Source organism: Oryctolagus cuniculus, chromosome 13 (genome assembly GCF_964237555.1).
Source record: "Oryctolagus cuniculus chromosome 13, mOryCun1.1, whole genome shotgun sequence".
Lineage (NCBI taxonomy): Eukaryota > Metazoa > Chordata > Mammalia > Lagomorpha > Leporidae > Oryctolagus > Oryctolagus cuniculus.
Window position 1 is genome coordinate 43494483 of NC_091444.1, and position 24702 is coordinate 43519184.

Genomic DNA, 24702 nt, shown 5'->3' on the forward strand with positions numbered 1-24702 from the left:
CATTTGCTGAATAAGAGAAATAAAAATGGTAAAATTTCCTTCAGGATCAAAGTACAGATTTTTTAGTTCTAAACCATGATAGTTATATCTAGATTTCAATTTGCCACTATCACATAGAAGATGAAGTTCAAATTCCTAGTGCCCCACATAGCATGATATTAGCAGACTAAATATGGCCTCTCCATTTTCCCATTTGGAATTTCATCATTGCCCCTCCTCTCCTCATATCTGAATTCTGCCAATTCTGTAAAGGTCAGACTTCTTTCCTCTGTGAAATATTCTTTGTAACCCTATGTCTCAGGAATCTGTGCCTCCTCTGATTATCAACAGTAATCCATGGGTTTATACCATTTATTGTCACTTACTGATAGTTATCCTTGCATATATATAACCATATACACTGAAGGACTTAGAAAGTTCTTTATCTCTTTAACACTAAAAGAAGAATATCAAGTAGTCTAGTACTGACCATAGATATTAAATAGTCAATGAAAACACTGATTAATTTATCTTATTTTATATCTCTGTCAACTTGGACAATTCCACTGTTCTTAGTACAGAAGAGAAGAATGATTTTAATTCTCTTCTGCTGCCATATATAAGAGACTTATGTGAGGGAGAGAGAGTTCAAACTCAAACTGGAAGTAATCTTAGAGACACTTTAAGATTAACTCTTCATTTTACAGCAGAGGAAACAGAGGACTAGAGATATCATCGGAGTTACTACCAGACACTGACAGAGTTAAGTCTAGACCCCCAAATTCCCAGTGCTTTTTCTGCTGTACTTCTTGGATGTGGGCTATTTATATAAACTTGGTAGCTGCTTTCCTCAGTCTTCTTCAAACCTTCTAATCACTATAGGTTTCTTTAGTCTCCCCACAGATTTCATATTTATATTTGCATAATAAAAACTATCCTACTGGATAATATTGAAGACATGTAAGCATTGGTTTAACAGAAAATTCATTAATAACCAAAATATGTTGGCTAGATTTGTGTATGCAGCTAAATACCTAGATGAAGGTCCCAAAGAACCCAAAAGCAGGGCAGGAGTAAAGAAAAGCACCCAGTACAAGACAGGCAGCCAATAAGCAGGGCTGTGTGAAGGATGCACCAAAGAGAGTGCAAAAGAGTAGTTGGCCAAAATTGAGCAGTCTTCCTAGAGGGACAAAAAGGAATAGAAGAGTCAACACTTTCGGAAAACCATACCCTTCCCAAGTAGACAAGAAATGAGGCCATAGAATAGTATTCACTCTTCCCAGTTTTGAAACTTACTGTAAGGGTACAGAAATCAAAACTATGTGATGCTGCCATAAGGTCAAAGAGACCAATAGGAATGAGTTGTTAGCGCAAAAATAAAAGCTTACATGTTATCATGAATTTATTTTTGCAAAGACAATGTATGGGGAAGAATAGTATTTTTCAACAGATGGTGTTGGGACTCGGTAGGAAGTCAGGTCCTCACCTTACAGCATACACAAGAATTAATTCAAAATGGATCATAGACCTAAGTGCAAAAGCTACTATTGAGGAACAGCGGTTTTCTCCTTTATACTATTTGTTGAACACTTTACTTAGTGCAGAGTTAATCTTATGAATATACAGTTAAGAGCCAACACCATGGCTCACTTGGTTAATCCCACCTGCAGTGCTGGCATCCCGTATGGGCGCCGGGTTCTAGTCCCAGTTGTTCCTCTTCCAGTCCAGCACTCTGCTGTGGCCCGGGAGGGCATTGGAGGATGGCCCAAATGCTTGGGCCCCTGCACCCGCATAGGAGACCAGGAGGAAGCACCTGGCTCCTGGCTTCAAATCGGCACAGCACGCCGGCCGTAGCAGCCATTTAGGGGGTGAACCAACGGAAGGAAGACCTTTCTCTCTGTCTCTCTCTCTCACTATCTAACTCTGCCTGTCAAAATAAAAAAAAAGATGAGTACACAGTTCACTGAAAATAGATCTTTGTAAAAATTAAGAGTGGAACTAGGAGTAGGGGTGGGACCACAGGTGGGAGGGAGAGTGGGGTGAGAAGCATTACTCTGTTCCTAAATCTGTATAAATGAAATTTATGTACCACAAATAAAATCTAAACAAACAAACAAAAAAAAAACAAAAAACAAAACAAAAAAAAAAAACCAGCTAAAGTTGTAAGCTGCTTAAACAAAAGAGCAAATCAGTATCTTGGGTCAGGGAAAGCTTTCTGAGCTATGACACCAAATAGCACACGACAAAAGAAAATTTTGATTCCATCAAAGTTTAAGTATTTTCTAAAAAGAGACTATCAGAAAGTAAAAAAGTGGGGGCATAGTAGGCTAAGCCTCCACCTGCAGTGCCAGCATCCCATAAGGGCACTGGTTCTAGTCTTGGCTGCTTCTCCTCCTATCCACCTTTCTGCTATGGCCTAGGTAAGCAGTAAAAGATGGCCCAAGAGTTTGGGCCCCTGTACATGAGTGGGAGACCGAGAAGCAGCTCCTGGCTCCCTGGCTTTGGATCAACCCAGCTCCAGCCATTGGGGCCATTTGGGGAGTGAATCAGTGGACAGAAGACCTTTCTCTGTCTCTCCTCTGTCTGTCTGTAGCTCAACCTCTCAAATAAACACTTAGATTAAAAAAAAAAAAACTAAAAAAGCAGCACATTTAATGAGAGAAAATATTTTCTAATCATATATATGATAAGGAACTCCTACCTAAAATACATAAAGAACACTTACAACTCAATGATAAAATATAAATAACCCAATTTAATAGTGAGCAAAAGACTGGAGTAGATAAAGAAGACACAGAAATGGTCAATAAGCACATGGAAAGATAGTCAACATTATTATTCACTAAGGAAATGCAACTGTAAACCATAATGAGATACTATTTCATATCCAGTAGAATGAGTGAATTTAAAAAAAAAAAAAACCACTAAGATACCATTTCTTACCCAACAGGATGGCTATAATTTTTAAAAAGACAGTAAAAATCATTGCTGAGATTGCAAAGAAATTAGAAATCTTTTATACATTGCTATTAAGAAGGTAAAATGGTATAGCCACTTTGGGAAATAGCTGGCAGTTTCTCAACTGTCAGACACAGAATTACCATATAACCTAGAAATCCCAAGCCCAGGTATATATAAACATGTATGTGTATGAAACATATGCTCACAAACACACACAAATGTTCATAGAAGCATTATTCATAATAACCAACAGTAGGGGCCGACACCGTGGCTCACTTGGTTAATCCTCCGCCTGTGGCGCCGGCATCTGATATGGGCACCAGGTTCTAGTCCCAGTTGCTCCTCTTCCAGTCCAGCTCTCTGCTGTGGCCCCGGAAGGCAGTGGAGGATGGCCCAAGTGCTTGGGAGACCAGGAAGAAGCACCTGGCTCCTGGCTTTGGATCAGCACAACGCCAGCCATAGCGGCCATTTGGGGAGTGAACCAACAGAAGGAAGACCTTTCTCTCTGTCTCTCTCTCTCACTGTCTATAACTCTACCTGTCAAATAAATTAAAAAATTTTTTAAAAATAATCAACAGTAGAAACAAACCAAATGTTGATTTTCTAATGAATGTTAAACAAAGTATCATACATCCATACAATGGAATATAATTTGACAATATAAAGGAATGAAGTATTGAGACATGTTACAATGAATGAATCCTGAAAATATGCTAAGGAAGCCAGTAACTAAAGCCACATAGTACATGATTCCACATATGTGAAAAAGCCGAGAACAGATAAATCTATAGAGACAGAAAGTAGATTGTTAGTTGCCAAGGGCTGGGATGGGGTTAGGGTTGGGGAACAGGAAGTTACTGCTAATGGGTATGGATTTCTTTTGGGGTAATGAAAATATTCTGGAATTAGTGGTGATAGCTGTATAACTCTATGAATATACTAAATCCCATTAAATTATACACTTTTTTTTTAAAGATTTATTTATTTACCTGAAAGGCAGGCCTACAGAAAAAGAGAGAGAGAGAGAGATCTTCCATCCACTTGGTCACTCCCCAAATGGCCTCAATAGCCAGGGCTGGGCCAAGCTGAAGCCTAGAGCCAAGAGTTTCTTCTAGGTCTCCCACATGGGTGCAGTGGCCCAAGCATTTGGGCTATTTTCTGCTGCTTTCCCAGGCACATTATTATGCAGCTGGACTGGAAGTGGAGCGGAGGGGGACACACACTGGCATTCATACGGGATGCTGGTACTGCAGGCAGTTGCTTAACGCACTGCACCACAATGCCAGCCCCTAACTTATACACTTGAAAGGACAAACTTTATGATACATAAGCTATCTCAATACAGATGTTTACATATAATTTATATTCATATATGTGTGTGAATGGTGGTTAGGGATCATTTCAGACACAAAGGAAACCTCTGGATTTAGACAGACAGGCTGGAAAATACATTTGACATAAATTATTTTTCTTCTCCTTTCTTCCTTTCTCACTCCCTCCTGTTTACAAATATTCATTGACTAACTAAAGCTCTGTTTTAGGTCCATGACTAGGAAATGGCACCTTCTCTCAAAGCATATGGGAAACAGAACATGAAGTAGACATTTTCAGTGTGCTATAAAAGGATCATTTGGAATAATATGGAATGTGCTAGAAAACACTCCACCTGCATAGGGGGCTCCGAACATTCTTCCTTAGGGGTAACATCTAAGAGTGAAGGGACACTGGGAGACATCTGATGCTGGAGACAGATGAGCATGGAAGGCACAGCAGGCAAAAGAATCAACACAGTTAAATGACCAGATCTAAGGAAAACGGGGCAACCTGAAGAAGCCCCATGGAAGTCAACATGGGTGATGCACAGAGCACAGTGGAAGAATGGGCAGAAGGGGACAGGTGAACTCAGGCCAGATTGGGAGGGGCCTTGTTTTCATCGTTGTGGCTGATTTGGGGGACAGAGCGGTTCTGGGGGCAGTTCAAACGTAGGATCAAATGTTGCAAAATGACCACTCAGTTGCAACGGGAAGGGTGCACCACAGGGAATTAGCTCTTGCAGGAAGGTGACAAAGGGAACACATGCGATCCAAGTGACAAATTATGTCAGTAGAGCTGAAGATAAGACAGGTTGAGAAGAAACAAAGCAAGCAGAATTGATGCAGTTTAATTTATTGGACTCGGAAATGAGGGAGAGCTCAGGATCAATTATGTCACTTGAGTTTCTGACTTGCAAAGTTGGCTGCAAATTAAGCTTTTGACTAAGTTAAGGAACACAGGAAACAGAAGGTTGAATTATGTATGGATGGAAGATTTTTTTTTTTCTATTTTGTGTCTGAGATGTCAGTGGAAAATCCAAGAGGAACTGTCTAGAAGGCCAGGCAGGCTAGAGTCTTCGGGCTTTAGTTTACTCCTCAGTAATACAGGGATTATAACATGAAACTCATAAATTGCTGTGCATAAAATGATTTCATTTACTTCAATGTGCCAAGCATTTTGGCTGGCATGCAGTTCATACTCAGTAGGAATAGGTTTGCCTCTTTAGTCAGGCCAGTAATCAGTCACTTAATAACAACAGTGAGAATATCACAAGTCAGCAGAAGTCCAAGCCCAGGATAACTGGAATTTTGGGGGAAGAATGAGGAAGAGAACATTTGGGAACAGGGGAACTTGACTTGGGGTGTTGTCCTGGCCCCCCTCAAAGGCATGATGTTGAAAAGCAAAAAGGAAGAGAAAAAGAAAGTGCTCTGGCAATTTACAGATTTTTTAAAAAGAGAGAAGACAGGAAACCCAGACACCTAACACACAGTATGTGCCTAATATAATTGGAAGTATTTATGAAATATAAAGTAAATGAATGTATCACTCACATAGTTTGTAATTTTTGCTCAGGGTTCTTCCTAGGTCTCCCATTCGGGTGGCAGGGGCTCAAGAACTTGAGCTGTCTTCTACTGCTTTTCCAGGCCATTAGCAGGGAGCCAGATCAGAAGTGAAGCAGCGGACTTGAACCAGTGCCTAGATGGGATGCTAGTGCTGCAGAAGTTGGCTGAACCTGCTATACCACAACACCGGCCCCTAATTCTCTCTGTAGACTGAAATTTGTGTTGATTCCTTGTTGAACAGTCACGTATCTTCTTGAAATTTTCTATAGTTGTCAAGGTTATGAAGTTGAATGGGTTGAGGTTTAGTTAGGAAGAACCCTCTCTCCCTGCATCTCTTTCAAATAAATTAATAAATTTTTTAAAAAAATAAATATAAAAAGGAGAATGAATTAAAAAATTGAACAGTAATGCAGATGACTGAATTTTTCCATTAACAGCTATCATGTTTGCATTGATATTTTTAATTTATCAACTCATGTGAATAGAATATAAAAACTAAATGAAGATAAGGTAAAATATTAAAATAATATGATTATTGAAGCAAAGAAATATTGTACCAGTGTTTAAACTATGTAAGGTATCAATGAAGACACCGCAAATACTATTGTAAGAAGAAGAGGATTTGAAAGGCAGAGCAGCTTAGAGAGGGGCTTATCTGACATGGGAACATAAAGCATTGCAGTCAATATTTAGTACAACATGGGAGATAAGTTTGAAATAGAATTGAGAAGACCAATGAATCCCATGTGGATCTGATGCAAGTTCATGACAAAGTTTATATTCTGAAGACTTAGGAGAGCAGCCAGTTCTTACAGGTGCAAGAGCTACTTTATATTATTAAGTACGGCAGAAGTAATGACATGGTTTGGCTTTTGTTGCTTTTCTAAATGCACAGGTATGCTATATGGCATGACAAACAGAAGATGCTATGACAGGATATTAACTGTGAAAAATCACCTGGGTACAGAGGAAACAAGAAACAGAAGCTTTTTCAATCTGACAACTGACCCAAAACACCTATCAAAAAGCACACATATCATCTTAAGTTTGAAAAAAATAAAATTTGTGTTGCCTTCAGCTGTCATCAGTCACCCCATACGAATCATATACAGCAAACAGTTAAAGGGAATGGAAAGAAGAATAGCAACCCAGAAAGATGAACACAGTCTGGTAATCAAAAGAAATCCCAAACAGAGATGACCATACATCTCTCCAAGAAATCTGTGCCATGGAACAAAATGCCTGGAACTTAAATAGCATTCAACAAACACTGATTGAATGAAAAAGTGTAAACTCACAGAATGCTAACCAAAATCAAACAACACGATTGCTATGGGAGAAACATTTCAGAAGGTCACTAAAAACTTTGTCGGTCAAACTAAGGGTGGTTGCCAGTTCTATGATTTCTCACAAAATATTAACTCAGCCATCTACTGATTTGCACTTTTTATATTTTGTAAAGCTAAATCACCAAAAGACAAACTGTTAGTGATGTAAATGTCATATGGTTAAAAGAAATAAACATATGTGATATGGTATGTAAGTTTATTATTTAACAAGATTTTTTCCAAAGTTGAGTAAAAATGAAATAACACATCAGTATTATCTTAGAAATACTAATGAATGTAGTCCTGGAATCTCTCCTTACATATCTAACAACCAAAAAGACAAATGAATAGCTTCCAAACATTTTTAATGTAATCAAACCTGAGGAGATAATCCGAATCTTAATAAAATCGCTACCACACAATGGTTATCTGTAACAAAGTAATCAAGCACAAAATACCTAATTTATAAGTCACATGAAAGGTATCTTATTTGCATGAATCTGAAGCATGTGCACTGCCATAATAACACTGTCCTCTGCCTCTAGGTTTTCTGGAAATATATGATTGATAATATTCAGTCTTTGGATTCCAACTCATGTCTTTGAAACATAAGAGTGCTTCAAGAAATCAAACAGTATTAAAAGGTCCAAAAGAAAACTGAAAAACAAAATAATAGTATTTATATTTCTGGAAAAAAAATGAAGGTAACATGAAAATTAAGCACTGTGGCTGTGTACCTATTAGTTTTCTGTAATTGGTTACACAAATGAATACAGTTCTTCTAAGTCAGAAAATCAGTCAAGAAGGTAATGTAGTAATTACCATGCAAGTTACCTAGGGAATTCAAGACTAATTGCTGAAGCTCAGAGATGTTCTGCTGGGATAAAACCTGCTTACCCGAAGTTTCCAGAGCTTCACAAAGGAGCCTTCAAGGGTGAAATGGAAGTAGAGATGGAAGGGTAGGAGGCATTTCATATCATGTGAAATTTAAATTTAAGCATCTCAATGTTACATTCTCAATCTCTGCTTGTCATGCTCAAGTAAATGATGTGCCATCACTTTCTAAAAATGAGAGAGAGAGAGGTGAAAAAGCCACAGTGTCTTAGGACTGAAATCTAGGTAGATTTCTCACAAATGAATCTGTGTATCAGCTTGTGCGAGATGGAAAAAATAACCACCTTCTAATAGGAAAATCAATACAAGAATTTTAAATGCAGAGAAGGCAGACACCTCAACATTGTTGACCTTGTACAACTCTATGTAACTGACATGAAATACCAAAGAAAAAACAGGGAGGGAGACATCTTCAACTCTGACTTCACTCCCTCTTTAAGTTCACCTAGGATTTCATACAAATTCCAGTTCACAGCTGAAGTTTAGAGCACAAGCCATAACCAAGCCTGCAATAGAAGCACAGCCCTGAGAAATACTCCAGTCCATGTGGGGTGTCCTAGACTCCTAGTGAATCCAAGGAAAGTTGTGGATCCTTTTCCCAGAAACATGTACAAACTTTCCCAATTTCAAGGGTTTGATGAAACCACTGACATGGACTTTAGGTTAAGAACTGTCTAGGGGCCAGCGCTGTAGCATAGCAGGTAAAGCCCCTGCCCTGCAGTGCCAGCATCTCATAGGGATGCTGGTTCTAGTCCTGGCTGCTCCTCTTCCAATCCAGCTCTCTGCTATGGCCTGGGAAAGCAGTAGATGGCCCAAGTCCTTGGGCCCCTGCACCCACGTGGGAGATCAGGAAGAATCTCTTGGCTCCTGCCTTCTGATTGGTGCAGCTCCGGCCATTGTGGCCAATTGGGAAGTGAACTAGCAGATGGAAGACCTCTCTCTCTCTCTCTCTCTCTCTCTCTCTCTCTCTCTCTGCCTCTCCTTCTCTCTGTGTAACTCTGACTTTCAAATAAATATATAAATCTTAAAAAAAAAAACCCTTCTAATTAAACCTCTTGCATTTCCAGGTAAAGGTTAAGAGGAGACAGAAAGACTAACAATATAGGATCAAGCTACCAAGTCCTCAGACCTACAGTCAAGTGCTGAAAAATGGGCGAAAGCATAGGAATCTATAAAAAGAGACAAACTACATCACTACACAAAAAAGAAAAATAAACTTAGAGGCCATCTTTATTTTTTATCTTGTTATCACTCATATGTAATAAATTTTAATCATAGATCATTACAATTATAGTGGTATAATATTCTTAACCACTGGTTTGACAAAGATATAAAACAAAGTTTGACAAAATTATATTTGCAGCCATAAAATTGCAGTTGCTTTTTTTTTTTTTTTTTTTTTTTGGCAGCGGCGGGGGCGGGGGGGAGGTTGGGCAGGGAGGGAGTTTGTTTTCTCTTAGTATTTATATTTTTTCCAGACCAAGGAAAGGTTTGTATCTTGGAGTCCCAAAGTCAGTACAAACACAGTCTATCAAAAGTGGGCTTATTCAATTTTTTAAAATGTTTATTTATTTACTTGAAAGGCAGAGAAAGAAATATCTTCCATCCATTGGTTTTCTCTCTTCTCTCCTCTCTCTCTCTCTCACTCTCACTATTTATTTTAAAACCAGAGCAACAGAGGTGAGAGGGGGCAAAGAGAGATCTTCCTTCCACTGGTTCATTTCCCAAATGGCCACAACAGCCAAAGCTATGCCAGGCTGAGGCCAGGAGCCAGGAACTCCATCCTGGTCTCCCATATAGGTGGCAAGGTCCAAGTACTTGCGCCACCTCCTGCTGTTTCCTCTGGCACAGTAGCAGGAAGCTGGATTGGAAACAGAGTAGCCAAGACGAAACCAGCAACCTCATATGGGATGCTGGTATTGCAAGCAGAAGTTTAACTCACTGTGTCACAATGCCTTTACTTTATTTTCTTTTAAAGATTTATCTATTTATTTGCAAGTCAGAGTTACACAGAGAGAGGAGAGGAGAGAGGGAGATAGAGAGAGGTCTTCCATCCAATGATTCACTCCCCAGTTGGCCACAATGGCCGGAGCTATGCCAATCCGAAGCCAGGAGCCAGGAGCTTCTTCCAGGTCTCCCATGCGGGGTGCAGGGGCCTAAGGACTTGGGCCATCTTCTACTGCTTTCTCAGGCCGTAGCAGAGAGCTGGATTGGAAGTGGAGCAGCCGGGTCTGGAACTGGCACCCATATGGGATGCCAGAGTGTTAACCTGCTGCACCACAGCACTGGCCCCACAAGGCCTTTACTTTAAAATGCCTGGAACAGACAGGGCTCAGCCAGGCTGAAACCAGGAGTCAAGACCTCAATCTAAGCCTCCCATGTGGGAGCAAAAAATCATGTACTTGTGCCATTATCTGCTGCCTTCCAGGCAGGAAGCTGTATTGAAAGAGGAGACAGAGAATGACTTTCCCAGTAAATAACACTCTGACCTCAGAATGAACCCTTAAGGCTTCCTGGTCGGGCTAAAGGCCTGCGAAAGCATTTCAGGCATGGAAAGATAAGACTCTGTGACAAAAAAAATCCTACATGGAGAATCTCTGTGAGACCTCAGAGGACAGGAAGGGTCATCAAAGAAAGAGACACTCTTCTCTGATGTCATAAAAAAAGAGTGTTAATTGTTAAAGGAGGCTGGCGCTGCGGCTCACTAGGCTAATCCCCCACCTAGCGGCGCCGGCACACCGGGTTCTAGTCCCGGTTGGGGCGCCGGATTCTGTCTCGGTTGCCCCTCTTCCAGGCCAGCTCTCTGCTGTGGCCCGGGAGTGCAGTGGAGGATGGCCCAAGTCCTTAGGCCCTGCACCCCATGGGAGACCAGGAGAAGCACCTGGCTCCTGGCTTCGGATCAGCATGGTGTGCTGGCCACAGTGCGCTGGCCGCAGCGGCCATTGGAGGGTGAACCAACGGTAAAGGAAGACCTTTCTCTCTGTCTCTCTCTCTCACTGTCCACTCTGCCTGTCAAAAAAAAAATTGTTAAAGGAACAATTCTCTCCCCAAACTGTACTCTATATGTTGTGTGTGGGCGTGGGTGCAAATTGTTGAAGTCTATGATTAGCATAGAGTTGGTCCTCTGTATATAAAGTCATACTAAAAATGAACCATAATGTAGAAGGAGATGGGAGAGGGAATGGGAGGTAGATGGGAGCTGCGGGAGGGTATGGGGGAAAGAACCACTGTATTCCTAAAGTTGTATCTATGTAAAAATGCATTCTCTAAATAAAAATTAAAAAAAAAAGTGGAGGCAGGATTCAAACCCAGGGACTGTAATATGGGATGTGGGGATTCCAACGGCAGCTTAACTACAGGGCCACAACACTCACTCCAAAATGAGTTTATTTTAAAAGCACTTTCCCTCTGGAATCTTCCTATTTGTCAGTAGCACCATGATTACTCTACTCAACCAACCCCAATATCTCATTTGATTTTAGTTTTCTTCCTCAATTAAAGAACTAGAAGTCAATCAACCAAGTCCCAAGTTTTAGGTCAAGCAATTATTTATTAGGTACCACTGTAGACAGAAAGACAAAAGCACCAAGCCCCAAATAGCTTGTAATCAAATCTCTCTCCCTTGATAGTTTCATTGCTACCTTTAATGTTTCACATCCTCATCACCCTACTTCCTACAACTAGTACCAAACTACTCAGCTCACTTCCTCCTGATCCTCCAACTTGTTAATATAACATGCTGACCAAATAAATAATTTCCCATCATATAGTTCTCTTGCTGGGAAAATCTCTCTTCCTTTATCTATATTTCTTAAACTTTACTCCAATGATTGGAGTGCATCAGCAGACCCGCCTCTGTCTATCTAAAATTATCTCCTTTATCTCAAGCATGCTTTGGTATTAATTCCCATTTCCTGCCTTTCTGGTACTGAGACTTGGTGGCCTTTATTCCTAGGCCCATAACCACCAAATTGATCTCTCTCTGCCTGTCCATAATCCTCACAGCTACAGCTCAAATTCTGCCATTTTCCACAAAATATTTCCTACAGTGATCTTGCATTGATATATTGTAATGCTTGTCTAAATAACTCACTTTTACATTCAATCATAAATATTCATTTTTTATTCCTTGTCCTTCCAAACTGACTATAAATTCTTGGAGGTCAGTAACAAAACTCAGCATTTTTCTTATTTACTTTTATGCTTGCATTTATTTAATATATTTGTAGAGGCCCTGTTTTGTACCCAATGCTGTATCAGGCACAAAAGGGTCTATAGTACTTTGACATGGACAATCTTAAATCAGTATTTGTTAATGAATAAATGTTATCCCCTTTGCTTGGAAGTACAATAGTTATTTAAGAAGAATTTTTAGACCATTTGACCATTGCTATTGTGTGAATAAAACATAACTCCAAGTTTTAACCGCAGAGTTTTGTGTGGATGATGGTGGGACTGTGGAAACTTAGTCCCTGGGTGGTGTTCAGAAGGCGGGCCTAGTGGGAGATCTTTACTTTGCTGGAGGCGTGCCCTTGGAAGGTAGTTCTTAGGAGAGAGTTGGATACAAATGCCTGAGTTGTGCTTAGCCATATTGTCAGTTCCCCATGATATTGTGCCTCCATTTGCAACTCATTTGCCAACTCTGGCCTCATCAGAGAGCCAAATTAAAGGGGTCCACCCAAATTTGGGCTGCGAATCTCTAAAACCATGAAGTAAGATAAACCCCCCTTCCTTCTAGTAGCCTATCCCCAGTATGTAGTGATAGCGAGGAGTGCAATCACATAATTCTCACATTGTGCCCGTGTGTCAACTGTAGGAAGTTTCAACAATTGGTTTGCAGGTAGATTTAGAATTTATTCATTGGCTCATATTCTACACAATGTAATGTAATTTGATAGAGTAGAGGCTACTACAAAGAATATTATTACCTTCCTAGAGCTCACATTTTACTTTCAAAAATTTGTTATAAAATGTTATAAATAAAATGGAAAACTACTTGACATCCCTAATAGCAGGGTACCTTTCTATATCGTTATAAAAAACCAATGACTCCCTACCTTTGGCTAGCTACATTAATAAATTAGGAAGGTAGACAGTTTATTATGACGTGATCGCAGGCTTCTGCTGAAAATTTATATAATTTAGCTTACAAATATGCCCATAAAAATAACATTACAATGTAATAAGTATTCATGTAAATAAATGTCACTGTGAATGTTCTCTTGAATGACAACAAATAAAAAGTGGTACAGCCCCAGATGCTCACTTAAATTGTCCCCAAAGGGATGAATAGGTCATTGGGTAATTGTCACGGTTACTAATACACTTTTTTTTTCCACAAAAAATATTCATAGCTTTATTCATATAAGCCAAAAATTGGAAACAAGCCTAGGTGTTTATAACAGAGCAATCCACTGTAGTGTATTCATACAATGGATCCATATAACTCTATTCAATGTTAAAAGGAAAGAAGTGTTAATGTTTACAACAACATGCATTCATCTCTAAAGCATTAAACTTGGTAATAAAATTCTAGAAAAGATTAAATTTACCAATAGTGAACAAATATCCAACTTGAGATAGGACAGTTTAACTGAGAAATTTTAACTGAAAGGAGAGGAATTTCTAGGTAAACAGTAACATTACATAGGAGTATTTATTTCACAGATGTGTATGAATTTTTTTCCAAAATTTTTTGAATGCTGTGCTTAAGATTTGTATATTAAGCAATATATAAATTTTCCTCAAAAATACTTAAGCCATAAATATTGAACTCTGGTTAATTTTATACATGTTGAGGTATTTTGAGGAAATTTACTGATTCTTCCATTTATTTTGAAATGCATCTAATAAAATGAATTGATAGATGATACAAGAATGAATAGAGGTACAGATGGGATAAAGGAAAATGCTGACTTTAACATCTCTGTGGCATGTTTGGTAGACTGGGTGATGTGTAATCACAGATGCATCCATCATAATCTCAGGAGCCTAGAAATGTTATTTTATGTGACAAAGAGATTTTGCAGATGGGATTAAGAATCTTGAGCTAGGAAGATTATTCCAGATTATCAAGGTGAATACAACGCAATCACAGGGCCCTTAACAATGGTGGCAGGGGTGGGCATTGTGGCACAGTAGGGTAAGCTGCCACTTGGGAAGCCCAAATACCATATCAGAGTGCTTTGGCCTCTGAAAACCAGGTGGGAGACCCAGATGAAGTTCTTGGCTCCTAGCTCTGGCTTGGCCCAGCCCAGGCTGATGCCTCTCCCTTTCCCCTCTCCCTCTCCTTTTCAAGTAGATGCAAATAATAAGTAAGTAAAATTTTTTTTAAAGATGGAGGCAGGAAGGCCAGAAGCAGCAAAGGCCATATGACCAACAAGACAGAGATGCTGATAAGGTGTTCCCAAACCAAATCATATCACATCCTATGGGAACTGGGAAAGACATCAGATTCTCCCCGTTAAGCTTCCAGAAAGCACATATTCTGATAATCCCTTGATTTTAGCCTTAAGTGACTCATTTCAGACGTCCATCCACCAGAAAAGATCAGTAATACATTTGTGTTCTTATAACACAGGTGAGGCTCAGGTGGTGGGCCCTTGCCACCTGCATGGGAGACCTGGATTGAGTTCTTGGATCCCAGCTTCAGCTTGGCCAAGTCTCAGCCAGGATAGCCATTTGGGATCTCTCTCTCTCTCTCTCTCTCTCATAAGTAAATATATAAATTTAATTTTTTTCATTTTGTTTTTTTTTCATGTTCTTTTTTTATTTTTTTAACTTTTATTTAGTAAATATAAATTTCCAAAGTACAGTGTATGTATTACAATGGCTTCCCCCCCATAACTTCCCTCCCACTCGCACCCCTCCCATCTCCCGCTCCCTCTCCCATTCCATTCACATCAAGATTCATTTTCAATTCTTTTTATATACAGAAGATCGATTTAGTATATATTAAGTAAAGATTTCATCAGTTTGCACCACACAGAAACACAGAGTGTAAAATACTGTTTCAGTACTAGTTATAGCATTACTTCACATTGGACAACACATTAAGGACAGATCCCACATGACAAGTAAGTACTCAGTGACTCCTGTTGTTGACTTAACAATTTGACACTCTTGTTTATGGCGTCAGTAACCTCCCTAGGCTCTAGTCATGAGTTGCCAAGGCTATGGAAGCCTTTTGAGTTTGCTGACTTCGATCTTATTCCGACAGGGTCTTAGTCAAAGTGGAAGTTCCCTCCTCCCTTCAGAGAAAGGTACCTCCTTCTTCGATGGCCCCGTTCTTTCCACTGGGATCTCACTCGAAGAGATCTTTCATTTAGGTCTTCTTTTTTTTTTTTTTCCCAGAGTGTCTTGGCTTTCCATGCCTAAAATACTCTCATGGGCTCTTCAGCCAGATCCGAATGCCTTAAGGGCTGATTCTGAGGCCAGAGTGCTGTTTAGGACATTTGCCATTCTATGAGTCTGCTGTGTATCCTGCTTCCCATGTTGGATCATTCTCTCCCTTTTTGATTCTATCAGTTAGTATTAGCAGACGCTAGTCTTGTTTGTGTGATCCCTTTGACTCTTAGACCTATCATTATGATCAATTGTGAACTGAAATTGATCACTTGGACTAGTGAGATGGCATTAGTACATGCCACCTTGATGGGATTGTATTGGAATCCCCTGGCACATTTCTAACTCCACCATTTAGGGCAAGTCTGATTGAGCATGCCCCAAATTGAACATCTCCTCCCTCTCTTATTCCCACTCTTACATTTAACAGGGATCACTTTTCAATTAAAATTTAAACACCTAAGAATAATTGTGTGTTAATTACAGAGTTCAACCAATAGTGCTAGAACAAAAAAAATACTAAAATGGATAAAGTATTACATTGTACATCAACAGTCCGGATAAGAGCTGATCAATTCACTGTTTCTCATAGTATCCATTTCACTTCAACAGGTTATCTCTATGGACTGATGCACTTTTAACACTGAGATTATACTAAGGTAAAAGGGTATCATCCATCTACAGAACTCCTATCCATCCTAATCTGCAGCAGTAACACTCATGCAGCTTTGCATTTAAACAGATTGCTGATTTCTCTTAAAAAGGAAAAAACTTTAAAGAAGATAAATTTAAATCCATATATTATATGCAAAAACTTACAGAGATAATTTAGACTCTGAAAAAATATTAACTGCATCCAGAGAGGATTTAATTTTGTTCCTATTGGGCACTTAGGCTAAGGGCAGATCTCCTATATCCAGCCAAGGCTAGAAATCATCTAAATTTGGCCTTTGATCTTTTGAGAACAGGTCTTTTCTAGGATTGCTGAAATTCTACTCAGCTTCTCAGCTTCTTAGCCATTTTACATCCACAAGCCCCATGCTGGGCTCCCTTCTGCTATGGTTTGTACATTCATTTGGGTGTCTCCCAGAGACTTGTGTATTAAAGGTTTGATCCCCAAAGTCTTATGTTAATGGTACTAACATAGCACAAACTACCACAGTGGGGCCTATGGGAAGTGATTAGGTTGTTGGGGGTAGGCCCATGATCCATTTATGATGTGTTTATAATAAGAGACAGACATGGACATGAGCACTCCCTCTTGCAATGCATGCTGGGAGCCTACCTCAGGATTCCACCTGCAAGAACACCCTCACCTGATACCCAATCAATAGCACTTCCCAATCTTGAACTGTGAACCTCCAGAACAATGAGCCAAAATCAACCACTCCTTTTTTTAATTCAGCTTCTCTAGGTATTATGTTATAGTGATGAACAGCTGACTGAAATACCACCCCTGGCTTCCCTCTTCTTCTGCATCTTTGATCTATAAATTCTCCCTGCCTCAGTAAGCTCCCCAGTGCCTTCAAACAGGTGTTTAGTCTACATTTGATTTGTCTGTCTGCATTATTCTCAGGACTGAATCAACTTAACAGAAAGAAGCTCCTTTATCTACTTCGACTATTGCTGTCACTACTCCTCTTTCTAGTTAATTATCTTGGATTGATCCTCAGTAGCACAATATGGTACAATACCTCAATATCCCCCTCTTCCTTCTTTGTTTATTCTACACATGTAGGAATGTCTATCAAAATCAGACTCTACTGCCACTCGGAAGCCCTGGGACGGTTTAGGTTACGGTTATCTGTGCAACTTTCTCCCTGATCTCCCTGCCACCAGGATCTCCCCATTCCAATCTTGAGAAGGATTGTGTAACAACTTTGGGAAAGAGTAGAACAGGATTTGCTTTTTAGCCTCTTATCCTAAATGCCTGTTAGGAAACATATGTTAACACTATGGTACAGGAAGTCGTGACATCCATGTGTCCTCCCAATGGAGACTGTCCACTTTCAGCTTCGACCCAATCAGGAAGTCACTCCTGCCCCCACTGAGGATTGACCAGAACTCCACTCGTCTTGGGAGCAGAATCAAAAGCAGTTGGCCTGACAACATCAGCAAATATTGACTAAAGGAGGGACAGGCAAAGGCAAAAACAGCGAGCATAGGCTGAGTTCAGAGCCAGGAGCCAAGAACTTAATCCGCATCTCCCACACAGGCAGGAACTCCATTACTTGAGTCATCACCTCTGCCTCCCAGAGTCTCCATCAGCAGGAGGCTGGAGTCACAAGCCAGTGCTAGACCTCAAACCCAGGTACTCTAATGTGGGATGCAGGTATTAATCACAGGCATCTTAGCCATTAGACCAAACACCAGTCCCCACTTTTTTTTTAGCATAACATGTTGCCTATTTTTCTACCAAGAAAATGAACAAAATATTTTTAAATCTCATATTACTTATAAAAAACTTTTTACCTAAAATTCTCATATTCTTCTGCTTGTCTCTTCCATGGGCAGCTTTGTATATTTGTGATAATCCGGAGGTAGTCATCCTCTGAATACCTGAAAGTTAAATATCAATGAAATTAGAAAATAAATATCTCATGCAAAAGTCTTCTTAGAGGACATGTTTTTATAATCTATTCACTTTAGTAGTCTATAGTGTTCTTAAAATAAGAAAATGCATTCCTTTTAAAACATCTAAAAAGATACAATATGCAAATAATTATGATGGTGGTTAGAAATGTGTAAGTTGCACATATCATAAGCCAAGTATAATATTAAAAAATATGACAGTGCACCAGCCCATATATAAATATACAAACATTATAGATGTTTATTATAACTATGTGATTAATCTTTGATTTTTTGATAGATTTACCTAGGTGTGTATGGATAAAATTTTCCCAAAATAATCATCATAAGCCTTAATTTCTAATAGCACATTCAAAAACCAGATTAAACAAATGAGGAGAGGTGTATCTTGGTATAAAAGCCTATAGACATAGTTTGATCCCAGGCCCCAAAAGTTCTCCCTCTATCTGAAATTCTATCATTAAATGTTCATTCTTTTAGGCTCAGAATACTCTTCAGTTTTCTAAAGGTTCTCATCTAAAAGACAAACATCCTTTTAATTGAGGAAACCCTTAAAGTGTCTTTCAATTAAAGCTTAGGGAGTCGTTGCCACTGGAGATCAAAGCTCTGGCACAGTGAGGTGGAAGACATGTTGGTGAGGAGGCAGGAAAGAGGGAAACCAGTAAAGAGCCTTGTCTAGGAAAATTACTGCCCCATCCAGATTAAGAAACCCAATCTCCTCCAAAATCTGTCACTAAAAGGAAGTGCTTCTTATCGGTGGGGACTGTAGTCAACCAAGCAGCTCCTGTGCCCCTGAAATGTACCTTCCTCTTGGGCTTCTCTTCGTTCAGTGATGCTGCCAACATGAATCAAAAACACTTTCCCTTGCTTCCCAGTGACCCAGCTGAGAAAAGATGAAAATCTCAAAAGACTTTATTAAATATTAAAGGAGAAGCAAAGCAAAGTTACCATGGGAAGGATTAAAAATAGTTTCACAGCACATAAGCTTCCATCTCTAACAGACTCACATCACTTCCATAGGTCCCAGGACTTATTTTAATAGACTATCTATCTGGGGCTATCTATGCTCTGATCCCAAAGCCTTGTCTAGATGTGAAATTCGTTTAGCTGGAGTGAATATTTCCTATCTCCACAGGATGGAAAGACACCAGAGACCCTCTGCAAATCATCATTAAACCCAGAAAGAAGAAATATACATTCAACAGCTGACTCAAGACCTCTCCTTAGGAGAGACATAGCACCATGACTAGTCTCTCCTGTCAAGCCTTGTCTACCACCAAGGCATTGCTTTCAATCATTGGATAATATTGAAAATGGGACAATTAGAGCACTATGTATACAAGGTCCCTGAGGCAAAGTAATGGAATAACCATCTTCTTACATATCTCAGTGAAAGAGAAAACGGAAAGGGAGGGGTCAACTACAAATATCGACTAAATTAATGAGAACTGTATTTTAAGACATCAAGATAAAAATAATATGAAGCTACATTAAGTGGAAACTTTTCATCCTGTCATGAAATTAAACATGCCAAAGTTTAAACTTTTATTTAATGTGATTTATCAGATGAAAAGTAAATTCTCATGATGTATGGCTAAGATAATCAGACTACTGAACTTGAAAACACAGCAACAGAACCTATAGAAAATGTAATATAAAGAAAAAAAGACCAAATGAAAAATAGAGAATCAGTTAGCTGTGAGATAACTCCACATGACCTAATATATGTACAATTATAAGTGCCAGTGAGAGGAGATAGAAACAATTTCAAGAAAATTTTTCCAAATTTAATATAAACTATATATACACAGATCCAAGAAGACTGGCAGGCTCAAAGCAGAAGAAACATGAAGAAACTGAGTCACATATAAAATGTCTTCAAACCAATGATAAAGAGAAAAATCTCAAAAGGGAAAAATCCATTATAAAGTAAAATATAATCATAAAAATAATCAAGGAGAAGGCAGAAAAAAGGAAAAAAGAAAACAGAACAGGAAAATAGAAAACAAATAAAATGATATATTTAAATGCAATAATATGAATAATCACATTAAATATAAGTGATCTAAATATACATATTGGCCGGCGCCGTGGCTCACTAGGCTAATCCTCCGCCTTGCGGCACCGGCACACCGGGTTCTAGTCCCGGTCGGGGCACCGGATTCTGTCCCAGTTGCCCCTCTTCCAGGCCAGCTCTCTGCTGTGGCCCGGGAGTGCAGTGGAGGATGGCTCAAGTGCTTGGGCCCTGCACCCCATGGGAGACCAGGATAAGTACCTGGCTCCTGCCATCGGATCAGCGCGGTGCGCTGGCCGCAGCGGCCATTGATGGGTGAACCAATGGCAAAAGGAAGACCTTTCTCTCTGTCTCTCTCACTGTCCACTCTGCCTGTCAAAAAATTAAAATAAATAAATAAATATACATATTAAAAGGCAGAGAATGTTAGACTGCATTCAAAAAAAAGAGAAACCACTATTTGTTATCTATAGTCAACCAATTTCATATAAATAAGAAAATATGTTACAAGTAAAATATAGGAAATGATATACCATAGTAGAATTAATTAAAACAAAGTTGGAGTGGTTATATTCATAGTAGATTCCTAAGCAAGAAATATTACAATGAAAAGAATATAAGACCAAAAATTGATAAAAGAACAAAGAACCAGTGAAATCAAAAGATGGTTCATTGCAAACATGAATTACACTGATAAATTTCTTGCCACATTGATCAGGGAATAGTAAAAGAAGATACAAATGACCATTGTCAAGAATGAGAGGGTGCAGTGCTAACAGTCCTACAGATATAATAGTATAATAACTTTATGCCAAAAAATGTGGTGACCTGGATACAATGAACTTACTAAACAAAAGACAAAAACCACCAAAACTCCCTCAAGAAGAAACAGATAGGGGCTGGTGCTGTGGTGTAGCAGGTAAGGCCACTGCGTGCAGTGCTGGCATGCCATATGGGCACTGGTTCAAGTCCTAGATGCTCTACTTCCAATCCAGCATTTCTGCTATGGCCTGGAAAAGCAGTGGAAGATGGCCCAAGTTCCTAGGCCCCTGCACCCATGTGGGAGACCAGGAAGAAGCTCCTGGCTCCTGGCTTTGGATCAGCTCAGCTCTAGCCATTGTGGCCATTTGGGGAGTGAACCAGCGGATGGAAGACCTCTCTGTATCTCTCTGACTTCTTTATGACTCTGCCTCTCTGTAACTCTGCCTTTCAAATAAATAAATCTTTTTTTTTAAAAAAGAAGAAACAGATATAATAAATATTCCCATAGATACAATTAAATTGAAAGTATAATTAAAATGTAGCAAACACCAGACCTAAATGACTTCACTAGAAAATTTTATCATATGTTCAAGAAATATTACTATCAATTCTATATAAACTTTTAGAAATTGAAGGAAAGGGGCATTTCCAAACACACTCTGTAAGAATAGTGTTCTGTCACTCCCCCATAAAGAAAAGAAAAAGACATTCAAAGAAAGAAAACAATAACAGGCTAATATCCCTGACAAACACAGATGCAAAAACCCTCAACAAAGTGTTATTGAATTGAATATGACAATCTTCACAAAGGTTAAGGTGTCATGACCAAGTAGGGTATATATCAGGAATAGCAGGTTGGGTTATAGAAAATTCATCAATGCAACTCACTGTATTTATAGAATAAAAAAAAGGAAAAACCAAATGAAAATCTCATTAAATGGGAAAAAATGGCATTTGACCAATCCAACGTTCAGTCATGACAAAAACTCAGTAAATTCAGTTTAGAAGGAACTTTCTTAACAAAAGTTATCTACAGTTAAGCACACAGTTAATGATGAAAGACTGAATGCTTTCTCTCTAAGATCAGAAACACAGCAAAGATGTCTACCCTCATCTACAGTTAAGCACACAGTTAATGATGAAAGACTGAATGCTTTCTCTCTAAGATCAGAAACACAGCAAAGATGTCTACCTTCACCATCACTATTCCTCACTGTACTAGAGATCCAACGAGAGCAATAAGGAAACAAAAAGAAATGAAGCCATCCAGATTAAAAAGGAAGCAATAAAACATTCTTTATTCAGAGATGATGTAATCATCCAAAGAATCTATAAAAATTATTACAACTAATAATTTAAGCAAATTTTTATATATAAAATTAATGTATAAAATCAACTATATTTCTATACACTAGCAAGAAATAATTGGAACTGAGGGTTCCAAGATGGCAGAGTAGGGAGGGAGCTTATTGCTGTAGCCCAGGAGAAGATAGTTTAAAAAAAGTGGAGATAGTGTAGTCTCAGGGAAGAGTTAGGGAAAAAACAGCACAGGAAACACTACCAAAATTAGAGGAATATGGTAGACCTACGTGGAGGGCATGGGCGCCCACGGCTCAGGACACCAACAGCCAAGAGCCTACACACCAGCGCTGGAAAGTGAGGTGAGACAAGATGGCAGTAGCCCGGGCCACTGGCGGAAAAGCAGCAGGAAGAGCCTAGAGGAAACGAGGCTTGAAGCCCCAGGGGGGAAAGTACACCAGCCTAACTAGAGGAGAGGAAAATAAAAAAAGGGACAGTACAGACACGATTCTCTCTCTCTCCAATCACAAGCTGATAGAGCAGGTTCCATTTTGGACATATGTAACAGCTGTGCCAGCTTGTGTCTGTGCCAGGCAACCAGCCAAGCAGAGACTCCTGACTCTGGTGGGGAGAAATAACATGGGGCTAGGAGCTTGTGACTGTGTGAAGTTTCTGAACTGGGACTCTGGGGGGGTGGGTATAAACTGAGGGTGTGTGGGAGAACTCATGTTGTGGCTGGGACTTTGAGCAGTCTCAGTGGGAGACGCCACTCTGGCTGCTCCACTTCTGATCCAGCTCCCTGCTAATGCACCTGGGAAAGCAGCTGAGGATGGCATCGACGTGGGAGACCCAGAGGATGATCCTGACTCCTGGCTTTGGCTTGGACCAGCCCTGGCTGTTGCAGCCATTTGGGGAGTGAACCAGCAGATGGAAAATCTCTCTCTCTGTCTCTCTCTCTCTCTCCCTAATTTTGACCAATAAATAATTAAATCTTAAAAAAAAAAAATCCTGTCTCAAGAACTGAAAAGAGTTTGTATGACAACTGCCAAGGGGTTGCATGAGAACTACCATCCAAGAGACCTAAGGACCTCCCACTAGGGCTCAACTATTAAATTTTCTATTACTTCCCATGACTATATCCTGGGGAACAACTTTCTAGTCACATAAACCTTTGGGGGAGTGGGGCAGAAAAGAACACAAACCATATCCAAACCACAGCACCAGAAGAATTTAAAAGTTAACGACAAAGTTGAGTTATACTGCTTGATTTCACAGCTTAATTTGGACTATAGTAACAAAGAGACAATTAATAAAAAAGAGACAATCCAGAAATAAGGCTCATAAAGAAGGAAATTCATTGGGAAAAGAATAACCCTTTCTCAAATGTTGCTGGAACAACTACATAGTTCTGCAAAAAGAAAAAAAAAGCAACAAACCCTCAATTCTTACTCTACCCTTTATCAAATATTAACCCCAAATGCATCATTAATCCAAATGTAAGAGGAAAACTTCTAAAGGAAAATGTAAGAAAAAACATTTATTGGCATTGGTTTTAAATATATTTTGCCCATTATTGTATAAACTATTACAGAAAAAAACTATAAACTAAATATCAAAATGAAGATTTTTAATAATACTATAAAGAAAAATGAAATGTAAGTCACAGACTGAGAAAAAATATTTATACAACATGTATATGAGTATGTACCCAAGATATATAAAGAACTTTCAAAACTCAATGATAAGACAAACAACCCAGTTAAAAATTGGGCAAAAGAGGCCTAGTATATAAGATGCTGGCTAAGATACCTATATTCTACATCAGAGTGACCATATTCCATACTCAGCTCTGGCTCATGACTTCAGCTTCCTGCTAATGCAAATTCCTGGAAGCAGTGGTGATGGTTCAAATGATTGTTACTGTCATCCCATAGGAGATCTGAATTGAGATCCTAGTCAGCTTTTGCCCCTGTTCCACGGCCATTACAGGCATGTGGGGAGTGAATCAGCAAATGGGAGAGCTCTCCACCCCCCACCACCTCGCCTCTAAAATAAATAAATAAAAAGTGAAAAATAAATATTGAAAATACATCTTAGTAAAAAATAAGAATGGGAATAGAAGATGGAGGAGGAAGAGGGATGGAAGTTTGGGTGGAAGGATGGGAATGGTGGGAAGAATCACTATATTCCTAAAGTTGCAGTTATGAAAAACATGAAGATTTTATTCCTTAAATAAAAGATTTCTGGGGTGGGGCCAGCACTGTGGCTCAGTGGGTTAACACCCAGGCCTGAAGCGATGGCATCCTATGTGGATGCCGGTTCTAGTTCTGGCTGCTCCTCTTCCCATTCAGCTTTCTGCTGTGGCCTGGGAAAGCAGTAGATGATGGCCCAAGTGCTTGGGCCCCTGCTCCCACGTAAGAGACCTGGAGGAAGCTCCTGGCTCCTGACTGGCGCAGTTCCAGCTGTTGCAGCTAATTGGGGGGTGAACCATCGGATGGAGGACCTCTCTCTCGCTGCCTCACTGCTGTGTAACTCTGAATTTCAAATGAATAAATAAATCTTTTTAAAAAAATTCTGGGGGAAAAATAAAAATTATACAAAAAAATTTTAATAGATACTTTACCAAGGATGATGGGTAGCAAATTTCTTTTAA

General features: G+C 39.4%; 1 protein-coding gene across 2 annotated transcripts in view; it reads right to left on the reverse strand.

Annotated features, from left to right (window-relative positions):
• ST8SIA6 (ST8 alpha-N-acetyl-neuraminide alpha-2,8-sialyltransferase 6) overlaps window positions 1-24702 on the reverse strand; it is a 170035-nt gene that overhangs the window by 43485 nt on the left and 101848 nt on the right. For both annotated transcript variants that reach the window (XM_051820615.2, XM_002717418.5), the window contains exon 4: window positions 17855-17941. In XM_051820615.2, the coding sequence (XP_051676575.1) occupies window positions 17855-17941 (87 nt within the window). The remainder of the gene's footprint in view (window positions 1-17854; window positions 17942-24702) is intronic.